The following is a 24,568-nucleotide window of genomic DNA, read 5'->3' on the forward strand; positions in this document are numbered from 1 at the left end:
AGCTGTATGACTCAGGTTGGCTGAGCACTGTTTCTTTTCTTCTTAGTTTGCATTATCTGTGAAATAGGGATTGCAAAACTAAGGAATTTCAGAGCTGAAAGGGATGCCAGGATCAGTAGGTCCCAAAGCTAGAAATTCAAGTGTCTTTCGAGTTCAGCAAGATAAGGTAAATAAACGAGTCACATGAAGACCACGGGGGCTAGTGGAGTCTGTGGCCAGCTGCAATGGCAACTCCTCCCCCAACTCAGTTTAACCTGGAAAAATTAGAATCACTGTGCTTGCTGAAGGACAGACCCCGTGGACTGGGTTTGGCCTGCTGTTAGCCAGTGTCTTTCCTGATTCTCATCCAGCTGTACTGTTTCACCTCTGAGGAGACTGAGACTCAAGGATGGGACTTGAACAGCCAAAGCCATCAGTGTCGGAGTCCGAGGTGGTTATGAGCACACCACACGGATGTATGAAGGCTGTACTGGTGGGATGCCTTCAAACAAATTGAAAGGACACCTAACAGCCAGGGATTGTAAGCAATTCCTCTTTCTGTCTGAGCCCCTCCCCTTTTACCTGTACATTTTTTTTCCCCAAAGCACTTTCCCTTAATCACTCATTTTTTGCTTCACATCAAGTAGACAAGGGGTGTTGTACCTACACGGTCCATAGACAATTGAGGCTTAGCTGAGGAAGCAGAGGGCTTTACAAAGTCCCAGCCACAGTTGGTGGCAGGTTTGGTAACGTGGAATCTACATGGGGGGCTGCCTTGGGAATCAGGAGCACCTGACTTCTCGCCTCACCTGCTACCACCTTCCCTCCATCAAGCACCTAGCCCTGTGGCTGGAGGGGGTAAATAGGACCACCTGGGCTGGCAGGAGAAGATGATGGATAGTGGAACCATCCCCATCACCGTGGTCATTACTTGTGTGCCTGTTACAAGCTCCTGGAACCACACCTTTCGCCAAATACACGCCCCGTCACCCTTCTCTGGGAGTTATAAATTTGGTCTACATAAATGCCCTTAGGTGGGAAACCAAAGTTATTCTCATTCTCATTCTCCATTCCCGATGGCTATAATGAGGACAGATTTGGGACTCCAAAAATAGCTTCAAAAATAAAGAGGAAAGCCAGTCTACAGGTCTTTCCATTTTTAATGACTTGCTGCGAAGCCCGAATCTTTCAGGCCTGCCAGGATATTGGTGAACTCCAGGTACAGAGCTGGGCTTAGTCCAATCATGTTCCCGGATTCTCTTTAGAACTCAGTCAAGACCTTGGCCCTGTGGAGCTCTGCAGGGTTGGTCTGCACGTGTGGCATAACTAACCTGTGGGTTTCAACTCGTGGGATGGGGACTGCAGCAGTACCAAGCTGAGTGGCACTCCCCTCTGGCTGACGCTGTGTGTGTGCTCATGTGAGGGGGGCTATGGTTTGAATGTGGGTACTCTCCCCTAGAGGTCCATGCATGAAAGCCTTGTCCAAAGGTAGTGGGCAGGAAGGCACTGTGTACCTTTAAGAAGTGGGGCCTGAATGACCATGGCATTTTTGCCAGAACAGTGGTTGAGAGGTGATGCCAGCAAGCCATTGAGATGATAATGGTCATGTTAAGCTGTGTATATTAGACCCCTGCTGTCTGCCTGGGGCCTGCTACTTTGGAGTTCTCGTGGGGATTCCTGGAGAGTTCACATTGGTTGGGGAAGTGCCAGAGGAGGGATTTCCGGTGGATGGTTCCTGGAGGAGCTGCATGGTGTTTGGGAGAGTTCCCGGGGAGTGTGTGTGGAGTGTGCTGGTGGAGTTCAGAAATAAAGTTTGTTCCTCTTGAGTGGTTCGTGATTTGTGCCCAGCCAGACTGTGGCACTTAGGTTGCACCATCAAAAGGGATTGTGGGACCCTGTCTCTCAGTCTCTGCTTCCTGGCCCACGGTGTGAGTGGTCTGCTCTGACACAGGCTTCCCATCATTGCCATGGGGCACCTTTACAGAGGCCCACGTCCGTGGAACTATTCATTGCTAGACTTGAACCTCCAGAACTGTGAGCTAAATAAACCTCGTAAGTTGTTTGCCCCAGGTATGTTGTTGCAGTAACATGAAGCTGACTGACACCCTAGGTGTGTGCATGCATGTGTGACAGAGAGTGACGTTGACAGTACTCCCCGGGACTTCTCACTGCAGGAGCTCCCATCTTGAAAACCATGGCTGCAGGGAAAGAGGGTGAGATGGTTGTGATTCACAGGGGTTTAAGGCCGTGGTTTAAAAGAGGACCAAGAACATGGCCAGAGAGGCTGATCTGCCCATTTCGAATGCAGTAGGCACAGGAACCAGCTGAGGGTGTCACAGAGCTCTGCTCTGCCAGGTACTGCATGACCTCAGCCTTCTCTACACAGCCACTGAGGCAGCACTCTAAACTTTCAAGTCCCTTTCTCCGTGACGTTTTCTCAGGCCCCTTGACTCCCAGCTTTGAACACCTACAAGCATTAACAACAATAGCTACCAATAACTCTGCAACAGCTTCTCTCGTTCCCATTTTACCAACAAATCAACTGAGGCTCAGAAGTTGAGGAAACTTGCCCAAGTTCACACAGCTAGAAAGCCACAAAGCCAAGATTTGTACTTTTAATTTAATAAGTTCAGTGGTCAGCAAACTATGGCCCATGGGCCCAATTCCACCTGCCCGCCTATTTGTGAATAGCTTTATTGGAGCAGTTTTGCTCATTCATTTACATATTCCTCATAGCCGCTTTCCTCCTACAATAGCCGAGTAGTGGCAACAAAGACCATCTGGTTTGCAAATCCTAAAATATTTACTATCTGGCTCTTTTACAGAAAATGTTTGCTGACCTCAAGTTTAGTTTTCGGTTTGCGATCCCAAGCTCTTGAGAACCGCACTGGGTACCAGTTGTCATTTGATGGCACTGTTTATACTGCTCTGTGAGAGGTGGGGGAGAAGTTTCTCTTTACCTTCCCAATTAGGCTGGCTCTACCTAGGAGCAGCTCCCTCCTGCATCACCCAGTGTCAGGACCAGCTGCGTCAGGCTGGGTGCTCATATCAGGAGCTCTTGGTCTCTCTGGCTAATGACCCCTGCACTGCTGCTCAGCTAACAAGGAGCGGGTTGAGTTGGATTACAGTTCACCCAGAAAGGTAGAAAAACCCTTTTGGGGCCTCTGTCAAGTGCCCAGTGCTTCCTGCCTCTGTCTCCCCAAGGAGCCTGTTTCTCCCCAGGGCAGATAGCTCCCCCAGCCCACTAATTACAGCAGATCCTGCTGTAGCTCCTTGGGGGAGTTTGGATCATTTGAATTTCCACCCCAAGTGAAATCAAGACCAGTAATTATCTCTTTCTAATGCAATCCACTCAGGCTCTTCTTGGTGACCTTGTTTTCAACAGACCACAATTAGCCCCCTGGAGAATGCCATCGAAACCATGTCCACGGCCAACGAGAAGATCCTGATGATGATCAACCAGTACCAGGGTGACGAGAGCCTCCCCATCAACCCGCTCTCCATGCTCCTGAATGGCATCGTGGACCCTGCCGTCATGGGCGGCTTTGCCAAGTACGAGAAGGTAAGGGCGTCCGTTTTCCAGGCCCTGGCCTGGCAGTGGTGGGAGGGCTACAGCAGCTGACCTTCTTCCAAGGACACTTGTTATGGCTGGACCTCATGTGGCTCCCAGAATTTCTATGGCCTGTCTCCACTAACTCCCGTCTCCTTCCCATCCTGGCTCCCACTCCCTGTGCTGGGGCAGGAGCCACCAGGCTCATCAGGGCTTCATGTCCCACCTGGTGGGTCCAGGCAGAAGACTGGAAATAACAGGCACATGTGGGAAGAAATAAAACCCAGCATTCCAGTTCTTTCGACCACCTTCAGATGCCCCATGCAATCTCAGTGGTGGGAACAAAGTGATGTGCTTGTGCTGTGCGTGTGTGGGTGCGTGTGTGTGCGAGTATGTGCGGGTGCCTGCGCCCCAGGAAGAGCTAGGGAGCTGCCAGTGTCAGAGTCACATGATGAGCGAGGCCATGAGCACACACACCAGCTGAGGTTCCTCCTGCTCTCTGTCCTCAAAGCAATGTGCTGGGTGCATCAGAGGACCCCACAGAGCTTCATAGCTCGGAGTTCCCATCCCCGCTCCCAGAGATTCTAACTCGGCTCTTGTGGGTCGTGGCTGGAGTATGTGCCTAACATGTTCCCAGGTGCTGCTGTTGGCCCAGGAGCCACACTCTGAGAACGACCTCTCTGGGAGTTTGCACCCACCCTCAGAGGCACTGATCTGCACCTACAGGAAGAGAAGATAGCACCAACAGCACGGGCCCCCACAGGTCCCTCCCAGCAGTGCACCAAGTTCCCCTGAATTCATGCCTGCACCTCTCTAATTGAGCCCCTCCCAGGGCCAGAGATCCATCGTGGGGTCCATGCCAAGTGAACAGGAAAGTCCACACCCCTGTTTGTCCTCCCCAGGCCTTCTTCACTGATGAATACACCAGAGAGCACCCTGAGGACCAGGACAAGCTGAGCCGCCTCAAGGACCTGATCGCGTGGCAGGTAGAGTAGAGCTGGGCTGGGGCGTCCAGTCCTTTCCCAGGACTGCTTGCCCTCAGCTAGCCTCCTGCGGGCATGGCTGATCTCACCTGTTCTCCTGCCCCCTGCCTTTGGCCCTCTTCTGATTCTACATCACACCTGAGCAGGCTCAGCCCAGAACAGAGATTTGGGACACCTCACCCTTGGGTGCCACACAGGTGCCAGGCAGTAATGTGGTGTTGGAGGCTGCTCAGATTGCTTTCTTATATGCTGGATTCTAGAGGTAGCTTTTCACGATGGGACTCAGATGAAAACCAGACCCCTACACACACGTACCATGTACCTATCAGATGTAGAAGACTTGGGCTCTCATCCCTACCCCCAGCTGGCTTCTAAGGCTGACCCAGTTAGTTGCAGATAATGCTCAGGTGGATACCAGGCTTTGCAAATAATTGAGGCTTTTGTTTTGTTGGTTCTTGGTCAAAGGCTCTGCACCTGCTCAAGCTGCAGCTCTGCCCTGCAGATCCAAGCCTCAGGAGTAGCAGTGTCCCTTCTCTCCTTATATCCCTCTCCTTTGTCTCTCTGTGCACCTGTCTTGGTCTTCTTCATCTTGGCTGGAAGCTCTTTGCTTCTACCCCTCTCTCTCCCTCCCACCGCTCATACCTTACTCCTCTCAACTTCCTCTTTCCCCTTTCATTCCCTCTCTCTCTTTGCAGAAGACACAGTCTGATAGATCCTTCCCATAGGGGCTCTCAAGAGACCCAGGCTCCCCCTTCCAGGCCTGCAACACCAACTTCTAGACATCTGTCAGATCTGAGTTCTTTGCAGACCATGCACCACTGCAGCGCACAGGGATGAACTTGACTGGGATGAGGGGAGCAGCGAGCCCAGGAGCAGAGAGCAGTAGTCTGCAGCTGCCTGCCCTCCTCCCTCCCTTCTTGCCAGTCACAGTGCAAAGAAAAGCAGAGCTTTTGTTACTCTAGGGAAATCAGGGAAAGAGAAGCACAGGGTGCAGCCTCTTGTCTTAAAATAAGGGTTCTTTTTTTTTTTTTTTTTTTTTTGAATTATTCTTATCCACATAGATTTTTTTTTTTTTTTTTTTTTTTTTATTTTTTTTTTTTTTTATTGATTGTTCAAAACATTACAGAGCTCAAGACATATCATCTTTCATACATTTGACTCAATTGGGTTTTGTACTCCCCAAAATAAGGGTTCTTAATTCAGGTCCTTCTCTGCCTCTGCCAGTTTATGCAAAGTGAGGCTTTCCAAATGAAACACCACGAACTGCTCAGATGCACTTTTCCCGAATGCATTTGTGTGTCTGGGATTTTCTCTCCCTATTTTACTGCCCTCCCTCCACCTTGTGAAACCCAGGTCTCTCCATCCTTCTGGAGGTTATTATACCCTTTAATAATCAAATAATGATATTCTCCCCCACCACCTCCAACTTGGGAAGTGGAAAGACCAAGCTGTAAATGGTGGCCTTGCTCAGATATTTCTGGGATGTCCCAAGAAGACTGACAAGTCACATAAGTTGGCTTTGTGGTTGAGTCTGCAGCAGAGCCTAGGCTTCTCCAGTGGGCCTGTATTCTCTCTGGTCCATCTTCTCCATGCTGTGTCCACTGCACTCATAGGATGGACCTTAGCCTTTATAGGACAGCTGACATAAGACTGTGCCTTCTAAGAAAATTCTACCAAAGTCCTGGAGCTGATTTGAGGGGCTCTGGATCAATTAAGGGGGGCTAAAGGCAATCATTAGATGTTACTTCTTCTTAGAGCTGATATCTAGGCACCTTCAAACAGTGCTCCCCAGTGGCCACTACGTAGCACAGGCCACAAGGTTACAGGAGGCCACTTAAACCCCAAAGCAAATTGTCCCAGTCTGTGTCCCACCCTGGCCATGAGCACCTGCGCTCTAGATGCAACCTGGCAAAGGTGGCCTTTTCCCATTATTGCACATAGCGAGTGAGTGCTTACTGGGCCCCTATTCATTGAGCCCCTAATGTGTCCCAGGCAAAAGCTGAGCAACAGGGATATAGTGAAGGATAAAATTGGGCCAGCTCCCACCCACTAGAGCCTACTTCTAAAGTGCATATTGATTTTGCAAAGCTAGATATACTTTGGATGTTTTCAAAAAGTGAGAACCTTAGATTTCAAAGGGGATGTATTTCCACCACTGGCAAACCAAAACTGCTGAAGTTTTCAAAGTACATTTTATGTTCAAGGTTTTACAGATTTTGATATTGACAGTTTCTTAGCTATTTCTTCTTTGTAAAGACTTTATTGGCATGGAAAGCTGTCTACGGTATTTCTTCTTCAAAACTTTTTGTTGTGAAATATTACATACAGAAAAATACACATAAAAATATAGATTACTGATTTCACACAAAAGCATGCTCCTGTGTGACCACCCTAGGTGAGGACAGAATGCTGTTTGCACCCCAAGACCTCCTAGACCTCCCTGTAGCCACCTCCAGACCTCCAGGACTGACCATCACTTTCTTGCTTTACAAGAATCAGTTCCTTGCTTTTTAAAAATAGTTTTTACTGTCCAAGCCCTCGTTCTTAAACACCATAGTTTGCTTTAAATTATTTCTGTCATATATAACTGGAATCTCAGGGTACTGTCTTTTGTGTCAGTGTGATGTTTGTGGAATTCATTTATTTTGTGCAGATCTATTATTGATTTTCCTTGCTGTGTACTGCTCTACACAGATGGCTTGTAGAACCACCACAAATGTATTTTCTGATGAAAAATTGAGTTGATTTCAATTTGGGGCTGTCATAAATGATGCTCTTCTGACAGTTTCTGTGGGGTGTACCCCTAGGCCTGGAATTTCTTGGTCAGAGCATATGAAGATATTTTGCTTCAGTACATTGTGCCAAACCTCTACCAGCATAGGTTAGTTTGCCTGTTCTTCAACTTCATATAAACAGTATTATGCGGTGTGTACTATTATGTTTCTGGCTTCTTTTGCTCAACATAATGCCTTTGAGATTTATCTAGGTCGTTGCATATATTAGAGGTTTGGCTTGTTTCTGTTATCCTGTGTATAAATATACAGCACATAGGCAAGATGCCAATTGATTCATCCACTTGGTTGCTGGACCTTGGGGTGACTTGCAGGTTTTGTATGCGATGGGTAAAGTTGCTATGAAATTCTTGTTCATGTCCCTTGTGAACATGACACTTGATCCCCTTGGTACATACTCTACAAAGGAAATGCAGGGTCCTGAGTGTTGAGCTTCACCAGATGTAAGAAACAGCTTTGCAACGTGGCTAAGTCAGAGTCTGACTTGTTTTTCATTCTCACACATACTGAGGGTCATTTTAAGGTCAGTGCTTCTGGTGGTTGTTTAGCAGCAACCCATTTTGAATTGAACTTGCATTTCCTCCATGAGCAATGGCCCTCCTCACACGCTTTTTGGCTAATTAGGTAAACCTTTTGTAAAACACTTCTTCAAATCTTTTATGTATTGTCTTTTCATTGATTTGTAGGTATTTATATATATTCCAAATGTGAGTCCTTTGTCAAATATATTGATTGCACACACTTTCTGTAAGTCTGTGGGGAGTCTATTTACTTAGTGAAATCAGGAAGTATTTGAAGAAGAGAAGTTTGTGATTTTGATGAGGCCCAGGCTATCATTTTTTAAATGCATAGTGTTTTGGTGTACATAAGCTTTCAGAAATCTACTCCCAGTATCCTGAAGTACATTTTTCTGTTTTTTTTTTCTGAAGTTGAATTATTCTACCTTATATGTTTATGTGTGAGATCCATCTTGACTGACACAAAGATTACAGAGTTCTAATCAATCTAACACGACTTCTTGAAATAATCATTCCTCTTGCCTTTGGTATAAAATGACCACACACATGTTGGTCTCCTTTTGGATTTTGTTCCGTCCCATTGGTCTGTTTATCCAGATGTGTACTGATTTCACATTGTGCTAAAACCGCAGCTTGAGATCAGTAATAAGAGTACTTCAGATTTTAACTTCTCTTCAAGTTTATCTTGGTATTTCTAAGACCTTTTTATATCCATATACATTTAAAATCAGGTTGTTCATTTCATACGTTCTTCAAGAACACATCAAAAAATGGACTAGAAGTACATTAATTCTCTGTGCTAATTTAGGAGAGAATTGATATCTTAACAATGTTGAGTCTTCCTATCCATGACATGGCCTATCTCTCCACTTAATTTATCTCAGCAAAGTTTTGTAATTTTTAGCATAGAAGTCTTTCCCATATTTTATTGTATTTATTTCTAGATGGTTGAAGTTTTAAGATTCTATTGTCAAGAGCATTATTTCTTAAAACTTCTCTGTTTCTCAATATAAATACAATGGAATTTTTTTTTTGGTGTATTTGTCTTGTACCTGGAAACCTGGCTTAAATTCACTTGATAAATTCTTTCAGATAGTATATTTATTGGCGTGGAAAGACATCTACAATATATTCTTAGAAATTTTTGTTGTGAAATATACAGAAAATTGCACACAAAACATAAAACTATTTTGGTGCTTTTTTAAATTTAAAAAAAATTTTTTTTGGTTTAACACAAAGCATGTGTTTGGGTGACCACCCCTGGATGAGGACAGAGTGCTGCTAGCCCCCTACGGCCTCCTAGTAGCCACCTCTAGCCTTCCTCTGGGCTGACCACAAGCATCATCAGTTAATACAGAAGTTTTACTTCATTTCCAATCTTCTACTGTTTTTGTTTGTTGTTTGTTTGGCCTTATCATACTGATGAATGGAAGAGAGAATACACACATGTTTTAGAAACATTCCATTCCATGCCTGATTTTCTTGTTTATCTCAATTGAATTGGCGTGTCAAATGCCTTTTCTGCATCTGTGGAGACCTTCCTGTGAACCATTAATGCAGTGAATTTCATTAGTAGATTTTGGAGTATTAAGCCAGCCCTGCATATACTAAAATAAGTCCCGCTTGGGCATCATGTAGTTTGTTATTGTTATATATCGCTGCGTTCTATTCAGAAACGTGTCCCTTAAGATATTTGCATCTATTCTCAAGGAATAGGTTAGCCCATAATTTTCCTTTCTTATAATATCCTTGTTCGGTTTCTATACAGAACTAACTTAGCCTCAAAAAGGTGCAAAATTTTTCCCGGTGCAATGTTTTGGAAGAGTTTTGTATAGAGTTGGCATTTATTTATCCCCTTAGTGTTTGCTAGAATTCATCAGCAATGCCATATGGGCCAAAAATGCTTAAAAATATGTATTTGATTTATTTGAGTTATCAGATGTTCTACTTCTTTATGTCCTGTTCAGTAAATTATGGTTTTCTAGCAATTTGTTCATTTTATCTAAACATTAAACCTTTCAACTAGCCTTTTTTATAATATGATATTTATAACATGTTTACAATCCCTCTTCACTCCTGGTGGTAGTTATTGGTGCCCTATGTTTTGTGACTCATCTTTTTAGGGGTATACTGACATTGTGTCTTCTCACAGAGCCAACCATCGACTTGGCGGATACTCTCTATTGTAAGTTCAGTTTGCATTCATGTCCTCTCATCTGTTTCCTTTATTTTGTTCTTATTGTGTGTAACTGGCTTTGCTTTAAATGTCTTTGGATTTAACTTTATTAGTATCTTTTTATGTAAGAATGGCTTATTTTAAATCAAGTCATAATATTTGTGCATCTTCATGGGGTCCATCATGGTGATTCAATCCATGTATACATGTGTGGTAAATCAGAGGAATAAACATTTCTATATGGAAGGTTCATACTCTCCTGGTCATTTTGACATCTGTCAGGTGGCTCTAATCTGTAGTTACCCTACTGTGCTAAAGAACAATGTCTGCATTCTGGCGTCCCCTGCTGAACTTCCCATCCCCTCCCGGTTGCCCTTCCCAGTCTCTGGTGAGAGCCCTTCCATTCTTCTACGAGGTGGACTTCTAATTTCCTCAGAGGAGTGAGAACATGGAGTATTTGTCTTTCTGTGTCTGGCTTCTTTCACTTAACACAATGACCTCTACTTTTATCTGTGTTGCTGCAAATGGCAGATTTCAGTCCTCACTATGGCTGAGTAGCATTCCATTGTGTGTGTGTACACTACGTTTTCTTTATCCATTCATTCTTTGAGAGGCATCTGGGTGGATTCCATGTATTAGCTGCTGCGAGTTGAGCTGCCCATAAACATAGAAATCCCAGTGACTTTTTGTTAAGATGTCATGTCCTTTGGATGCCCAGTAGTAGTAGTATTGGAACCTATGGGAGTCTGTTTTCAGCTCTTTGAGGAATCTCCATACTGCTTTCCATAATGTCTGAGCTAATTTGCCACCAATACTATTCCCTTTTCTCCACATCCTTCCCAGCTTGTATTTTTTTTTTGTCTTTTTGATGATAGACATTCTAACTGGTATGAGATGATATATTATTCTGGTATGATATTTGCATTCCCTGATGAGTGAGTTTGACCATATTCTATGCGCTGGTTTACCATTTATTTGTTTTCTTTTGAGAAGTGTCTGTTGAGTTTTTCATTCCATTTTTAAACTGGATTGTTTTGTGTATGTTCAGTTTTTGGAGTTCCTTGTGTATTCCGGATATCAGTCCTTTGTTGGATGAATAGTTCACAGATGTCTTCTCCCAATCCATAGTCTAACCCATCACTCTGCTGATTTTTAGTTTGACATAATCCCATTTGTCTATCTTTATTTTCATTCCCTGTGCTTTGGCAGTTTGTCTAAAAACTCATTGCCTATTGGTATAAAGTATTTTCTCTGTCTTAAAGTATTTTTCTTTCTTTTTTTTTTTTTTGAGAGAGAGAGAGAGAGAGAGAGAGAGAGAGAGAGCTTTTAATTTCTTTTTTTCTTTTTTTTTTTTTTTTTTTTTTAGTTTTCGGCAGGCACAACATCTTTGTATGTGGTGCTGAGGATTGAACCTGGGCCACACGCATGCCAGGCGAGCATGCTACTGCTTGAGCCACATCCCCAGCCCAATTTTTCTTGTTTGCTTGTAGTAATTTCTACTGAGGTTTAGTGCTTAGATCGTTGATTCATTTTGAGTTAATTTTTGTATGCTGAAAGTAAGGAATCTAGTTTCATGCTTCTGCATGTGCAATCTAATTTTGCCAGCACCATTTACTGAAGATACTGTTTTTTAGGTTTGGGATTTTTCTCCATTGTAGGTCCTTGGTACCTTTGTGAAAAATCTGTTGGTTGTATGTATGTGAGTTACTTTCTGGGTTCTAAACCCTGTGTCCTACTGGTCTGGTCTGTGCTTAGTCAGTACCATGCTGCTTTGGTACTGTTTCTTGGTAGTATGTTTTGAAGTCAGGTGTCATGCCTCCTTGTTTTACTCAGCTTTTTCACTGCGGTCACTAAAGACCCAACCAGAACAACTGGAGAGGAGAAAAGTTTATGTGGGGGCTCAACAGTTTCAGTGGTCTCTATCCATAGACAGCCGGCTCCATTCCTTGGGGCTCAAGGTGAGACAGAACAATATGGCGGAAGAGTATGGTGGAGGGAAACTGCTCACATATCTCTCAGGAAGCACAGAGAGAGAGATCCCCACTTGCCAGATACAAAGAAATACCCCAAAGCCACACCCAATGCCCCACCTCCTCCAGCCACACCCCACCCACCTTCAGCCACCTTCGATTAATCTCATCAGGTGATTAATTCACTGATTAAGTTAAGGCTATCATAACCCAGTCATTTCTGCTCTGAATCTTCTTGCATTAACTCACATGTGAGCTTTGGGGGGACACCTGTCATCCAGACCACAATACCCTTGCATTGTTTCCTGCAACCACCTCAGGGTCACTTCAGCTCTTCAGGATCTTTTGTGGTTTGATGTGAATTTGAATTTTAGAAATTCTGTATCTGTGAAGAACATTACTGGTCTTTATGGGAATCACACCGATTCCTCACATGACTTTGGGTACTATGATCATTTGGACAACATCTATTCTTTAACCCATGAACATGAGACATCTGTCCTTTATTTGTATCCTTGAGAATGTCTTTCATTAGGGTTTTATAAATTTCATTTTAGAGACCTTTCTCTTCCTTCATTAAATGTTTTTTTTCTACACACTTTATTTTTTGTGGATATTGTGAATGAGATTGTTTTCTTAATTACTTTTTCAGCAAGTTTATTATTGGTGCATAAAAATGCTATTATCTTGTGTATGTTGATTTTTGTATTCTGGCGTTTTACTGAATTTGTAAGTTCAAACAAATTTTTAGATGGCATATTTGGGTTTTCTGGGTATAAAATCATGTCATCTGCAAACATGGATCATTTGACTTCTTTCCAATTTGGACACCCTTTCTTTCTTTCTCTTGCCTAATTTCTCTTGCCAACACTGCTAGTACCCTATTAAGTAAGAATGGTGAACGTTGGCGCTTTTGTTCTGGTTTTAAAGTAAATGCTTTCAGCTTTTCCCAATTCAGCGTGACATTAGCTGTGGGGTTTTAATACCTGGCCTTTAGTATTTTGAGGTATATTCCTTCTGTACCTAATTTGTTGGGAGACTTTATCTTGATGGGATAGTAAATCCTATTGAATGTTTTTTTTCTGCATCTGTAGAAATGATCTTGTGGTTTTCATCCTTTATCCTGTGGATGTATTGCATCATGTTTATCATTTGCATTCATTGAACCATCCTGTATCCCTGGGATCAATCCTTCTTAATCTCGGTGTATGATCTCTTTGATGTGCTACTGAGCTCATTGGCTAGTATTTTATTGAGAACTTTTGCATCTATGTTTATCAAGGATGTAAGTCTGTAGCATTCTTTGTGTTTATGTGTTCTTGACTGGTTTTGGCATCAGGGTATGTTGGTTTCATAAAAAGAGTTTGAAAGAATTTTTTCCGTTTCATTTTTTTTTTCCAAAGAGTTAATGATAAGTTAGAATTAGGTACTTTAATATTTTGTAGAATTCAGTAGTAAAGCAGTCAGGTACTCGACTTTTTTTAGATGGGAGATTTTTTTGTTTAAAGAGAGAGAGAGAGAGAGAGAGAGAGAAATTTTTAATATTTATTTTTTAGTTTTTGGCGGACACAACATCTTTGTTTTTGTATGTGGTGCTGAGGATCGAACCCTGGTCGCACGCATGCCAGGCAAGTGCGCTACCACTTGAGCCACATCCCCAGCCCTAGATGGGAGATTTTCAATTTCCATTTCAAACTCATTATTTAATATTAGTCTATTAAGATTATCTATTTCTTCTTAAATTTGGTAGGCTGAAGTGTTTAGGAATTTATCCATTTCTTCTAGGTTTTCCAGTTTTTTAGCAGTGGTTAGTCACAGTAGTTTCTTATCCTCTGTATTACTATGATGTCAGTTGTAGTGTCTTTTCATCTTTGATTTCATGTAGATCTTTTTTTCTGGATTGGTCTAGCTAAAGATTTATCAATTTTGTTTATCCCTTCAAAAGCAATTCTTTGTTTCATTGATCTTTTGTACTATTCTTTTAGTTTTGATTTTATGTATGCTCTGATCTTTATTTCTATCCTTCTAATTTTGTGTTTGATTTGTTCTTGTTTTTCTAAGTTTTTGTGGTACAGCAACAGGTTATTTGAGATCTATTTTTTTAATGTATGTATTATTGCTATGAACTTCTCCCTCAGTACTGCTTTGGCTTGATCTCAGATTTGGGTATGTCGAGTTATCATTTTTATTTGTTTCTAGAAAATTTTAATTTTCCTTTTAATTTTATCAGTCTTTAGATCTAATATTTGTTTTGAATATTTGGGTGGCCATATGTTGGGTTCATAAATGTTTATAATCCTTATGTTTTCCTGATAAATTGATACTTTTGTTAATGCATAATGACCTAATGCATGCCTTATTATAATTTTTAAATTTAAAGTCTGCTTTATCTGATATGAGCATACCTTCTCCTCCTGGCTTTTGGTTTACATTTGTGTGATATCATTTTCTAACACTTCATTTTTAGTCAATGCTTTTAATGCTTTTCTCTACCAATAAATTGAGTTTCTTGTAGACAGCATATAGTTGGGGCTTTTTTTCCACTTTTTTTTTAATTGGTTCATTATAATTGTAGATGACGATGGGTCTTGTTACATATTCATAGATGTATACATGTAACAATATAATTTGGCAAATATCACCCCCCAAATCATTCCCTCATCCTACTTCCCACCCCTTGCTCCCTTTCTTCTACTGATCTTTCCTTGATTTCCATGAGATTCACCCCTACTTTTCTTTTTCTTTTTCCTCTCTAGCTTCTGCATATGAGAGAAAACATGTCCCTTGACCTGCTGAGTTTGACTTTTTCTGCTTCACATAATGGTCTCTATTTCCATCTATTTTTCTGAAAATACCATAATTTTACTTTTATTTATGATTAAATAAAACTCCATGTATATGTATACCACACTTTCTCTATTCATCCACCCATTAAAGGACACCTTGGAATGGCTTCATAGTTTGGATATTGTGAACTGTGCTGCTGTAAATAGGTTTACGTGTGTCACTGTAGTATGATAACTTTAATTCTTTACAACAAATGTCAAAGAGTGGTAAAGCTGGATCACATGTTTCACACCTAGTCTTTTGAGGAACCTCCATACTGATTTCTATAGAGGTTGTACTAATTTACAGTCTCACCAACAGTGTAAAAGTGTTCCTTTTTCTCCACACGCTCTCCAGCATTTATCATTATTTGTATTCTTGATGAAAGCCATCATGACTAGTGTGAGATAAAATCTCTGTAGTTTTGATTTTCATTTCCCTAAATGCTAATGATGTTGAACTTTTTTTCATATACTTGAGAAGTGTTTCTTGAATTCATTTGCCCATTTATTAATTGGGCTATTTGACTTTTTTCTTTTTTTGATGTAAAGTTTTTTAAGTTCTTTATATATTAGTCCTCTGTCAGAGAGTAGCTAGCAAAGATATTCTCCCATTCTGTAGGTTCTTCCTTCACATTCCTACTTGCAGTACAGAAGCCTTTTTAATGAGATGTCATCCCATTTGTTTATTCTTGGCATTATTTCCTGAACTTTGGATATCCTGTTGAGAAAAGTCATTGCCTGTGCCTGGAGTGTTGACCCTATATTTTCTTCTAGAAATCGCATAGTTTCTGGTCTAATTCCTAGGTCTTTGGTTCATTTTGAGTTGATTCTTGTGCCATGGCGAGAGAGAATGACTTATTTCATTCTTTTACATATGGAAAATCAGTTTTCCTAGCCCCATTTGTTTAAAACTCTGTTTTCTTCAATGATATTTTTGGCACCTTTGTCAAAGATCAGGTGACTCTAGATGTGTGGGTCTGTCTCTGTGTCTTCTACTCTGTATCTTTGGTCTATATGTCTGTTTTTATGCCAGTATCATGCACTTTTTATTAATACAGCTTTATAATATAATTTGAAGTTGGATATTGTGACATTACTTTTTTGACTCAGAATAGCTTTGGCTATTCTGGGTCTTCTATTCTTCCAAGTGAATTTTGGGACTATTTTTCCTAGTTCTGTCAAAAATGTCATTGGTATTTTGATGAAGATGGTATTGAATCTGTACGTCATTTTGGGTAGTACAGCCATTTTAACAATATTAATTCTGCCTATTCGTAAACATGGGTGGTCTTTCCGTCTTCTGAGGTCCTCTTCAATTTCTTTTTTTAATGTTTTATAGTTGTCATTTTAAAGGTCTTTAAACTCCCTTGGGTAGATTTATTTATTCCTACGTTTTTGGTGTTATGTTGTTTTGCTATTGTGAGTGGAGTTGGGTTTTTTTTTTATTTCTTTCCCACCAGATTCATTGTTTTTATAGAGCATTTGTATATCAATTTTATAACCTGTTGTTTGTCAGATTTGTTTATTAGTTCTAATAGTTTTTTGGTGGAATTTTTTTCGATCATTTAGGTAAAAGATCATGTCATCTGCAAAGAAGGACAAATTGACTTCTTCCTTTCCTATTTTTGTCCCTTTTATTTCCTTCTCTTGCCTAATGGCTCAGGCTTGAATTTCCAACAGTATATTAAATAGGAATGGTGAGAATGGACAACATCTTGTCCCATATTTTAAAAGAAATGCTCTCAGCTTTTCCCCATTTGGAATGAGGTTGACTTTCAGTTTTTTACATATAAGCTTTATGATGCTGAGGTTTCTTATATCCCTAGTTCTTCGGTGTTTCAAAAATGCATTGTTCGGGGCTGGGGATGTGGCTCAAGCGGTAGCGCGCTCGCCTGGCATGCGTGCGGCCCGGGTTCGATCCTCAGCACCACATACCAACCAAGATGTTGTGTCCGCAGAGAACTAAAAAAAAATAAATATTTCTCTCTCTCTCTCTCTCTCTCTTTTTTAAAAAGTGCATTGTTCAATGAGTTCTGAAATTTTTCAAAGATTTTCTCTGCATCTATTGAGATAACTAAATGATTTTTCCTTAATTCCATTTATGTGATGAATTACACTTATTGTTGTGCATGTATTAAACCATCCTTGTATCTCTGGACATAAAACCAACTTGGTTGTGGTGTACAATCTTCTTAATGTTTTGAACATGATTTGCTAATATTAAATATTTTTTCACCTAAGTTCATCAGGGTTATCGGTCTATGGTTTTCTTTCCTTGACATGGCCTTATCTGGTTTGGGTATGAGTATGATACTGGCTTCAAGGAATGAATTTGGAAGCATTCCATCCTTTCTTTTTCATGGAATAATTTGAGGAGCATTGACATTAGTTCTTCTTTAAAGGTTTGATATAATTTAGAGGGGAATCCATCTAGTTCTGGGCTTTTCTTTTTTTGGCAGTTTTTTAAAATTATTGCTTCTAATTCATTGCTAATAATTTGTCTGTTTAGATTTTCTATCTTCTCTTGATTAAGTTTTGGCAGATTCTATTTGTCTAGAAATGTATCCATTTCTTCTAGGTTTTTCCAGTTTATTGGCATGTAAGTTTTCAAAATAGTCCCCAATGATCTGCTGTATTTCTGAATTTCTGTGGTGTCTGTGATTTCTCCTTTTCTATCTCTAATTTTATTAACTTGGGTTTTCTCTTTTGCTTTTGGTTAGTTTGGATAGGGCTTATCTTGTTTATCTTTTCAAAGAAACAACTGTTTCATTGATCCTTTATTTTTTATTCTAAAATATTATTTATTTCAGCTCTGATTTTATTATTTCCTTCCTTCAACTGGTTTTAGAATTTTTTCCCCCAAGATCTTTGAGATGTATCATTAGGTTGCTTATTTGGAATCTTTCTGATTTTCTTAGGTAGTATAGCTATGGCTAGAAGCTTGCCTCTTAGAACTGCCTTCATAGTGTCCCAGAGGTTCTGATATGTTGTGTTGTTAATCTCATTGAAATCTAAGAATTTTTAAATTTCTCCCTTAATTTCTTCTATTACTCATTCATCATTCAAAAGTGCATTGTTCAGTCTCCATGTGTTTACAGAGTTTCTGTAGGGTTTTGTCATGTTGATTCTAATTTCATTCCATTAGGATATGATAGGATGTAAGGAATTATATCAATGGTTTTATATTTACTAATTGTTGCTTTTGTGCCCTAAAATATGGTCTGTTTTGGAGAAGGTTCCATGAGCCACTAAGAATAAAGTGTTTTGAACTGTTGTGGAATGAAATATTCTATAGATGTCTGTTAAATCAATTTAATTTATAATGTTTTGGGGGTCCAAAGAGTCTTTATAAAGTTTATATCTGGATGAACTATCTCATGGTGAAAGAGATGTATTCAAATCACCCAGTATTATTGTACTAGGGTCTATCTAAGGCTTCAATCTGAGTAGTATCACTTTTATGTAATTACTTATACCCATGTTTTGGGGAATGAATATTTATTATTCTTATAAATCTTCTTGATACTTGGGTCTTGTTTTTTAATTCATTCTGCCAGCCTACCTTTTAATTAGGGACATGAGACTATTTACATTCAGTGTTATTATAAAAAGATGTTTATTATTGCCATTTTGATTTATTTATAAAGTTAATTTGGTCCTGTTTCTCATTTACTTAGCTACACTTCACTGAGATTTGTCTAATTAGGATCCCATTCTTGTGGCTGTACATGATGTGAGGTTCACTAATTGTGAATTCATATATGAACATAGGAAAGATATGTCCAACTCACTCTACTGTCTTTCATAATTCCAACCCCTTCCCTTCCCTTCATTCCCTTTTGTTTAATCCAATGAACTTCTATTCTTCCCTCCCTTCCCCCTTATTGTGTGTTAGCACCCACATATCAGAGAGAACATTCAGCCTTTGGTTTGGGGAGACTGGCTTATTTCACTTAGCACGACAGTCTCCAGTTTCATTCATTTACCAGGAAATGCCATATTTTTATTCTTATGGCTGAGTAATATTACATTGTGTGTGTACCACATTTTATTTCTATTCTTCTGTTGAAGGGCACCTAGGTTGGTCCAGTGCTTTACTAGTGTCAATTGAACTGCTATAAATATCCATGTAGCTATATCGCTGTAGTATGCTGATTGTAAGTTCTTTAGGCATATACCAAGGAGCTGGATAACTGGGTCAAATAGTGGTTCCATTTCAAGTTTTCTTAGGAATCTCCATACTGCTTTCCAGAGTGATTGCACTAATTTGCAGTCCCACTAACAATGTATGAGTGAACCATTTCCCCACATCCTCACCAACATTTATTGTTAATTGTATTCTTGATAATTGCCATTTAGACTGGAGTGAGATGGAATCTCCATGTAGTTTTAAATTACATTTCTCTAACTACTAGAGATGTTGAACATTTTTTCATATATTTGTTGACCATTCATATTTCTTTTCATATGAAGTCCCTGTTCAGTTCCTTTGCCCATTTATTGATTGGGTTATTTGGTTTTGGTGTTAACTTTTTGGAGTTCTTTATATATCTTGGAGACTGATGCTCTATCTGAGGTGCAGGTGGTAAAGGTGGTTTTCTCTTCACATTCGTGATTATTACCTATGCTGTGAAGCAGCTTTTTGGTTTGATGTGCAGTATTTCTTTAAGTAAGTTAGGTAGTGCCAGTTTAGTTGTCATGAATTCTTTTAGTTTCTGCTCATCTTGGTAGGCAGAAATTTCCTCATCAAATTTGAAGGATAGCTTTGCTGGAAATAGCAATCTTTTTTGAAAGTTATTTTCTTTTAGAACTTGGAACACATCATTCCAAGCCCTTCTGGCTTTTAAAGTTTGTGCTAAGAAATTAGAAGTGATTCTGATAGGCTTGCCTCTAAATGTGACCTGACATTTTTCTCTGTGGCTTTTAAAATTCTATCTTTTATCTGTATGTTCAGCATTTTAAGTACAACATGCTGGGGAGAGGTTCTTTTTAGATCCTTTCCATTTGCAGTTCTGTATGCTTCACATATCTGGATGTCCCTCTCATTCTGAAAGTTTAGAACACTTTCTGTTCCATTCCATTAGCCTGCATCTCTCAACCTTCCTCAATTGTAGTGATTCTTAATCTGGTCTTATAATGTTGTCCCAGAGTTATTGAATATTCTGATCATGGTTTCTTCTTCTTTTTTTTTTCTTTAATGCTGTCTGATTGTTTAAGGTGGCCACTTTGTCTTCCAGCTCTAAGATTGTTTTAAGTGTGATCTACTCTATTAAAGAGACATCCAGTTGGGCATTTTATTTGATTTGCCTTTCATTTCCAGGATTTCTGTTTGGTTCTTTTTCAGTATTTCTATCTCTTTATTGAATTTCTCATTCATATCCAGTACTGACTTCCCTAATTCACATAGTTGTTTTTCTGTGATTTTCTTGGAATTCATTGATCATTTTTATAATGATTTTTTGAATTCTTTATCTAATGTATCATCCATTTCAATACCTTTAGGGTCAGTTGCTGGTGAATTAGGAACTTTAGGAGGTGTCATGTTACTTTGTTTCTTCATATTTCTGTATTCCTGTGTTGCATTTTATGCATCTGTCAGGAGATGGGCCATTTTAGGGCATAGTCTTTACATTCCAAATTGTCCCAGTGAGTCTAGGTTGAGGCCCTCTTGTAGATGTAGTATCCCTAGCCATTGTTACTTCTAATTTTGCTATAGCAGTGACTGTCTGTAGGTAGGATCTGGGGGCCACCCCTATTCATTTCTACTTGGGGCCTTGTCATTAACTCAGTGTTTCCTCTCTGTTCTTTATTTTAACATACAGCTGAAGATTGTGTCATTAATTTGTGCTTGGAGTGAGGTGCTCTGTCTTTTGTATAGATGTAGTTCAGCAGCAGATTCTCTACCCTGTGAACTTGGAGTGCCCCTGTATGTTCCCAGAACCTCACACAATCGAGCAAAACAAACAGTAACAACAACAAATGCAAATGATATATACCATTAAAATAAATACTCAGTTCTTGCTATGATATCTACAACATTAATTAACACACCCAGAAACCAGAAATGGTGGGGTCAGCAATTGTGAACAGTAAAACCAATAACCATGAACTACATTTGGCTTTAAAGCAAACGGCAGGTGTCAACTATGTCATCCACAGCAGTAATAATTGCATCCGCATTGATGGGGAGGGCAGGAGTTGTTTTTAAAAGATTGTAAAAAATAGAGTTAAGAGAAAATGAAATGTGATAGGAAGGTAGAAAAGAGTTTACAATTTCAAAAAGTGAACAGAGAATGCAGAAAAGATGTAGCAGGTGATGGTTACAGGAAAGAGGTGAAAAATAGAAACAAAGTATAGGGAGAGAGGAAAAGAGGGCAGTAGAATTTGGCTATTAGAGAAGAAAGACAGAAAGAAAGACAAATGAAAACCATATAAAACAAAGCCAAAATATACAAACCAAAAAATTCTAACCCTCAAAAGACAAACAAAAATAACTAGGCTTAAAAATGCTGACAATGAGAAAGAATAAATATGTATATAGGTCCCTGAACCCATCATCACAGTAAGAACAATCTCTCTCTCGCACCCTCCCTCCCTCTCCCTGAAATCAAAAACAAACCCTGGAGCACACAAATAAACACATACAGAGAAAGAGAAAGAAAAAAAAATTAATGAATAATGGAGGAATCATCTCTAATGAGGTGGTCAAAATAGTTGACCAGAATGGATGGTCACTGTCTACGCCTGTCTTTTCATTTCTTCTTGAGCTATGTACTGAGAACAAGCAAGCAAGGGCTGGGAGTTTGTAACCCCTTCCTCTTTGTGTCTTGCTCTCTGAGTTTCCAGTTGGAATGACCTAAGATTGAAGTTGTCTGAAATAAGTTTTGGCTTCTCATCTTCTCATCTGCCCAAGGTTGGATGGATTGGGAAGTGATGTCAGTTTTGCCTGCATAGACCAGATCAATGCCCCCCCACCCCCCAGGTGGGCTGCTTCAGAGTTGTATGAGGGGAATTCCAGCAGGTGGAGCGTAGGTCCACCTAAGCTTGGCTGGCTTCCTTGGTATGTGCCCTGGAGAGATTAGATCCATCTCCTCTAGCAGGAGTCTGGATCTCAGGAGTTTCCCAAGAATTCCACTTGTGGGCACAGGGCCATCCTCCACACACTCTTCTGCCCACAAGCACATGTTTCCAGGCTCAGTCTCTGGATGTATTCACACCTGCCTGTTCAGATTCTTGACCTGCTTCAGCTGGCCACGTGAGTCCCCAGACTCAAAGGAGGATCAAGTTGGCCCCTCTTTGCTTTTCCAATTTGAATCCCCCTGGGCACAGTCCTCTCTGTTCCTGTTTCATGCACATTTGGCCATGTGGGAGGTGCTTGCTGATCTCCTGACTCTGCAGCAGCAGCTGCAGCAGGGCTGCTTCCAGATGGCTCTACCTCAGCTCCTTGAGTCTTGAGCCATGGAGCAACTAGGAATGCAGCCTTCCTCTATTTTGCCATCTTGAATTCTCCCAAGTCCTTTAAAAAAATTGAGCAGTTTAAGCATTTTGATTGGTGAAATTAATCCACTAACATTCAAAAATTATTGTTGATAGATTCTTCCTCCTGTCATTAAGTGTGTTCTGCTTATTTTTCACAGTTTCTTTTCTTTTTTGACTTTCCAATTTTTTATTATTATTGTGATTTTGTGGTTTTCTGTCATGCCCTAAAGTTTGATTCTCTTCTCTTTTGTGTATTTGTTGAGGGTCTGTGATACCAGTAACCATGGTCTCAAGGTTTTGGAACACAAAGAGGACCTTGGGGGTGATTGCAGTTGATTCTGGGGCTTATAGTACTGTTAGATGCTTCTGTGTAACCAGGAGACCCAGATGATACCTACTCCAGGTCCTAGGGCTTCCAGGGCTTTTGGAACTAGTACTGTTGTCCCAAAGTTCATAAACCATGTTCTCTGGGTTCCAAGATATGTACAGATCATGTTGGGGCTTTTAGTGCTGGTAGGTATGCTTCTGGGGGTATAGAACATGGGGAAGACCTTCCCTAGGTCCTGTGTGTAGATACAGGTGGAAAGGGCTTGTGGTTTTGGAGCTGTAGGGTATAAAAGATAGTGCCCCAGGGTCATGTGGGTAAAGCTCTACTGTGGACAAGGTTGTGGTATTAGTAGTTACTGTCCTAGGGATGAAGGATATGGATGGGTCCTCTCCTTGACACCCAGGGTCAGGCTAGAGTTAAGCTAAGGTTGTTTTTCTCCCTGCAGTCTCAAGTGCATGGTCTTTGAAGATGACCTTTCCTAGTTCTTTCCAGGTCAGCACAAGAGGTTTAAGCCACTGATAGCTGCATTCCTAGAACCATGGAGCAGTGCTGAGAACTCTCTCAGCTCCCAGTAGACAGGTGGAGGTGAAGCCAGGACTCTGCACTAGTGGCTACTGTCCCAATGTTGTGGGTCAGGGAGATAGACCTTACCTAGATCTGAGAGGCAAAATCAGGTGGGGCTCGGGCTTGTAGCTAAGGCAGCCACTGGCCACAACTTCTACCAGCCACTAACAAAAGAGGGCAGTAGTTCCCTTAGGAGTTTGTGTAGAAGTGTGAGATAGGACAGGTAGGACACAGGGGAGGAGTGATTGGAAAGCTTTGTTTAGCCATTGTATACTTTGAGAACTGGGAGCTGGAGGAGGTCCAAAGTGAGCTCCTTCTTTGGAGCAGAGGAGTCACTTTGAGACCAGCCAGCTTCCTAGACTGGACTTAAAGCTGCTGAGGACCGTGAAGCCCTCCTGCAGCGAGGACTGCAGAGTGCTGTGGTAGGGGTGCTGGCACCGGCCCCTTTCCCTTATTCCAGAAGTATCCTGACCAGTCAAGAACTGGGTTGAAATTGCGAGTTGCTTTGCTCTTTAGGTTGCCTTCCTGACTCTCTGGGCTTGTTTCCAGAGTTTTCCTTCCCACCCTCTCCCGGCTTCTCCTTTGCTGCCCTGACTCCTCTCCGTGGCAACTTTGTGTTTAAGGCACCTGTGTTCAGCATCTTAGCCCTGCTTCTTATCCCTCGATTGAGACAGATGCTTACCCACTCCGTTTTCTGTCTTTTCTAATATAGAAAGCTATAAGTTGGCCTCCACTAACAACTCTAAGTATATCTCAGTGCATTTGATATGTAGTACTCCCATAATCCCTTCTTCTCTTACATAAAGTCTTTATTGATGAAAGATCTTTTGTATTCATATGTTAATTTAAAAATATTTTCCTAGGCCCCCTACAGTCTCTGTTTCTTCCAAGTTGATGCATTCGCTTATTTGTTCCTTCTTATTGGCTTTCTTTCCTGTTGGAGAATCTCCTCCAGTATCTGGCGATCGTTGGCCAACTCTTCATAATTCAGAGCCCACAAGAAAAATCTGTGAACCTGCGAGAGGGCCTGGCCAACAGGATGGCCATCCAGATGTCTATCTACCTGGGACCCTTTCCTTCCCGAGACAGATGCTTTCCAGCTGCTCGGTGGGCAGATCCTCCCAGCTGCCACACGGCGGGCAGTTTGGGACTTGGGAAGTACAGGTCTCAGCATCTCTAGGCAGACTTCCACCCTTCATTTCCAGGTGACGCTTCACATTGCTCTCTGCTGGGCCTGTTACCCCTCAATCCCAAGCTTCTTATTCTAATAATTCTAGAGAATAAGCTCCTGCTTCTTGGAGAAATGAGAAGGCATTGCACCTGGTCACAGGTGAAGCAGCAGGCCCCGGGTGATCTGATAGCTCCTGGTTCAGAGTTTCAACCCACCCCTCTGCTTCTGGC

At 41.0% G+C, this 24,568-nt stretch overlaps 1 protein-coding gene across 1 annotated transcript in view; it reads left to right on the forward strand.

The window, feature by feature from the left end:
• Positions 1-24,568, forward strand: part of Dock2 (dedicator of cytokinesis 2) — a 406,997-nt gene that overhangs the window by 374,357 nt on the left and 8,072 nt on the right. The window contains exons 45-46 of the mRNA XM_005334135.5: positions 3,365-3,541; positions 4,432-4,515. Of these exons, the coding sequence (XP_005334192.2) occupies positions 3,365-3,541; positions 4,432-4,515 (261 nt within the window). The remainder of the gene's footprint in view (positions 1-3,364; positions 3,542-4,431; positions 4,516-24,568) is intronic.

This window comes from Ictidomys tridecemlineatus, chromosome 1 (genome assembly GCF_052094955.1).
Source record: "Ictidomys tridecemlineatus isolate mIctTri1 chromosome 1, mIctTri1.hap1, whole genome shotgun sequence".
Taxonomy (NCBI): domain Eukaryota; kingdom Metazoa; phylum Chordata; class Mammalia; order Rodentia; family Sciuridae; genus Ictidomys; species Ictidomys tridecemlineatus.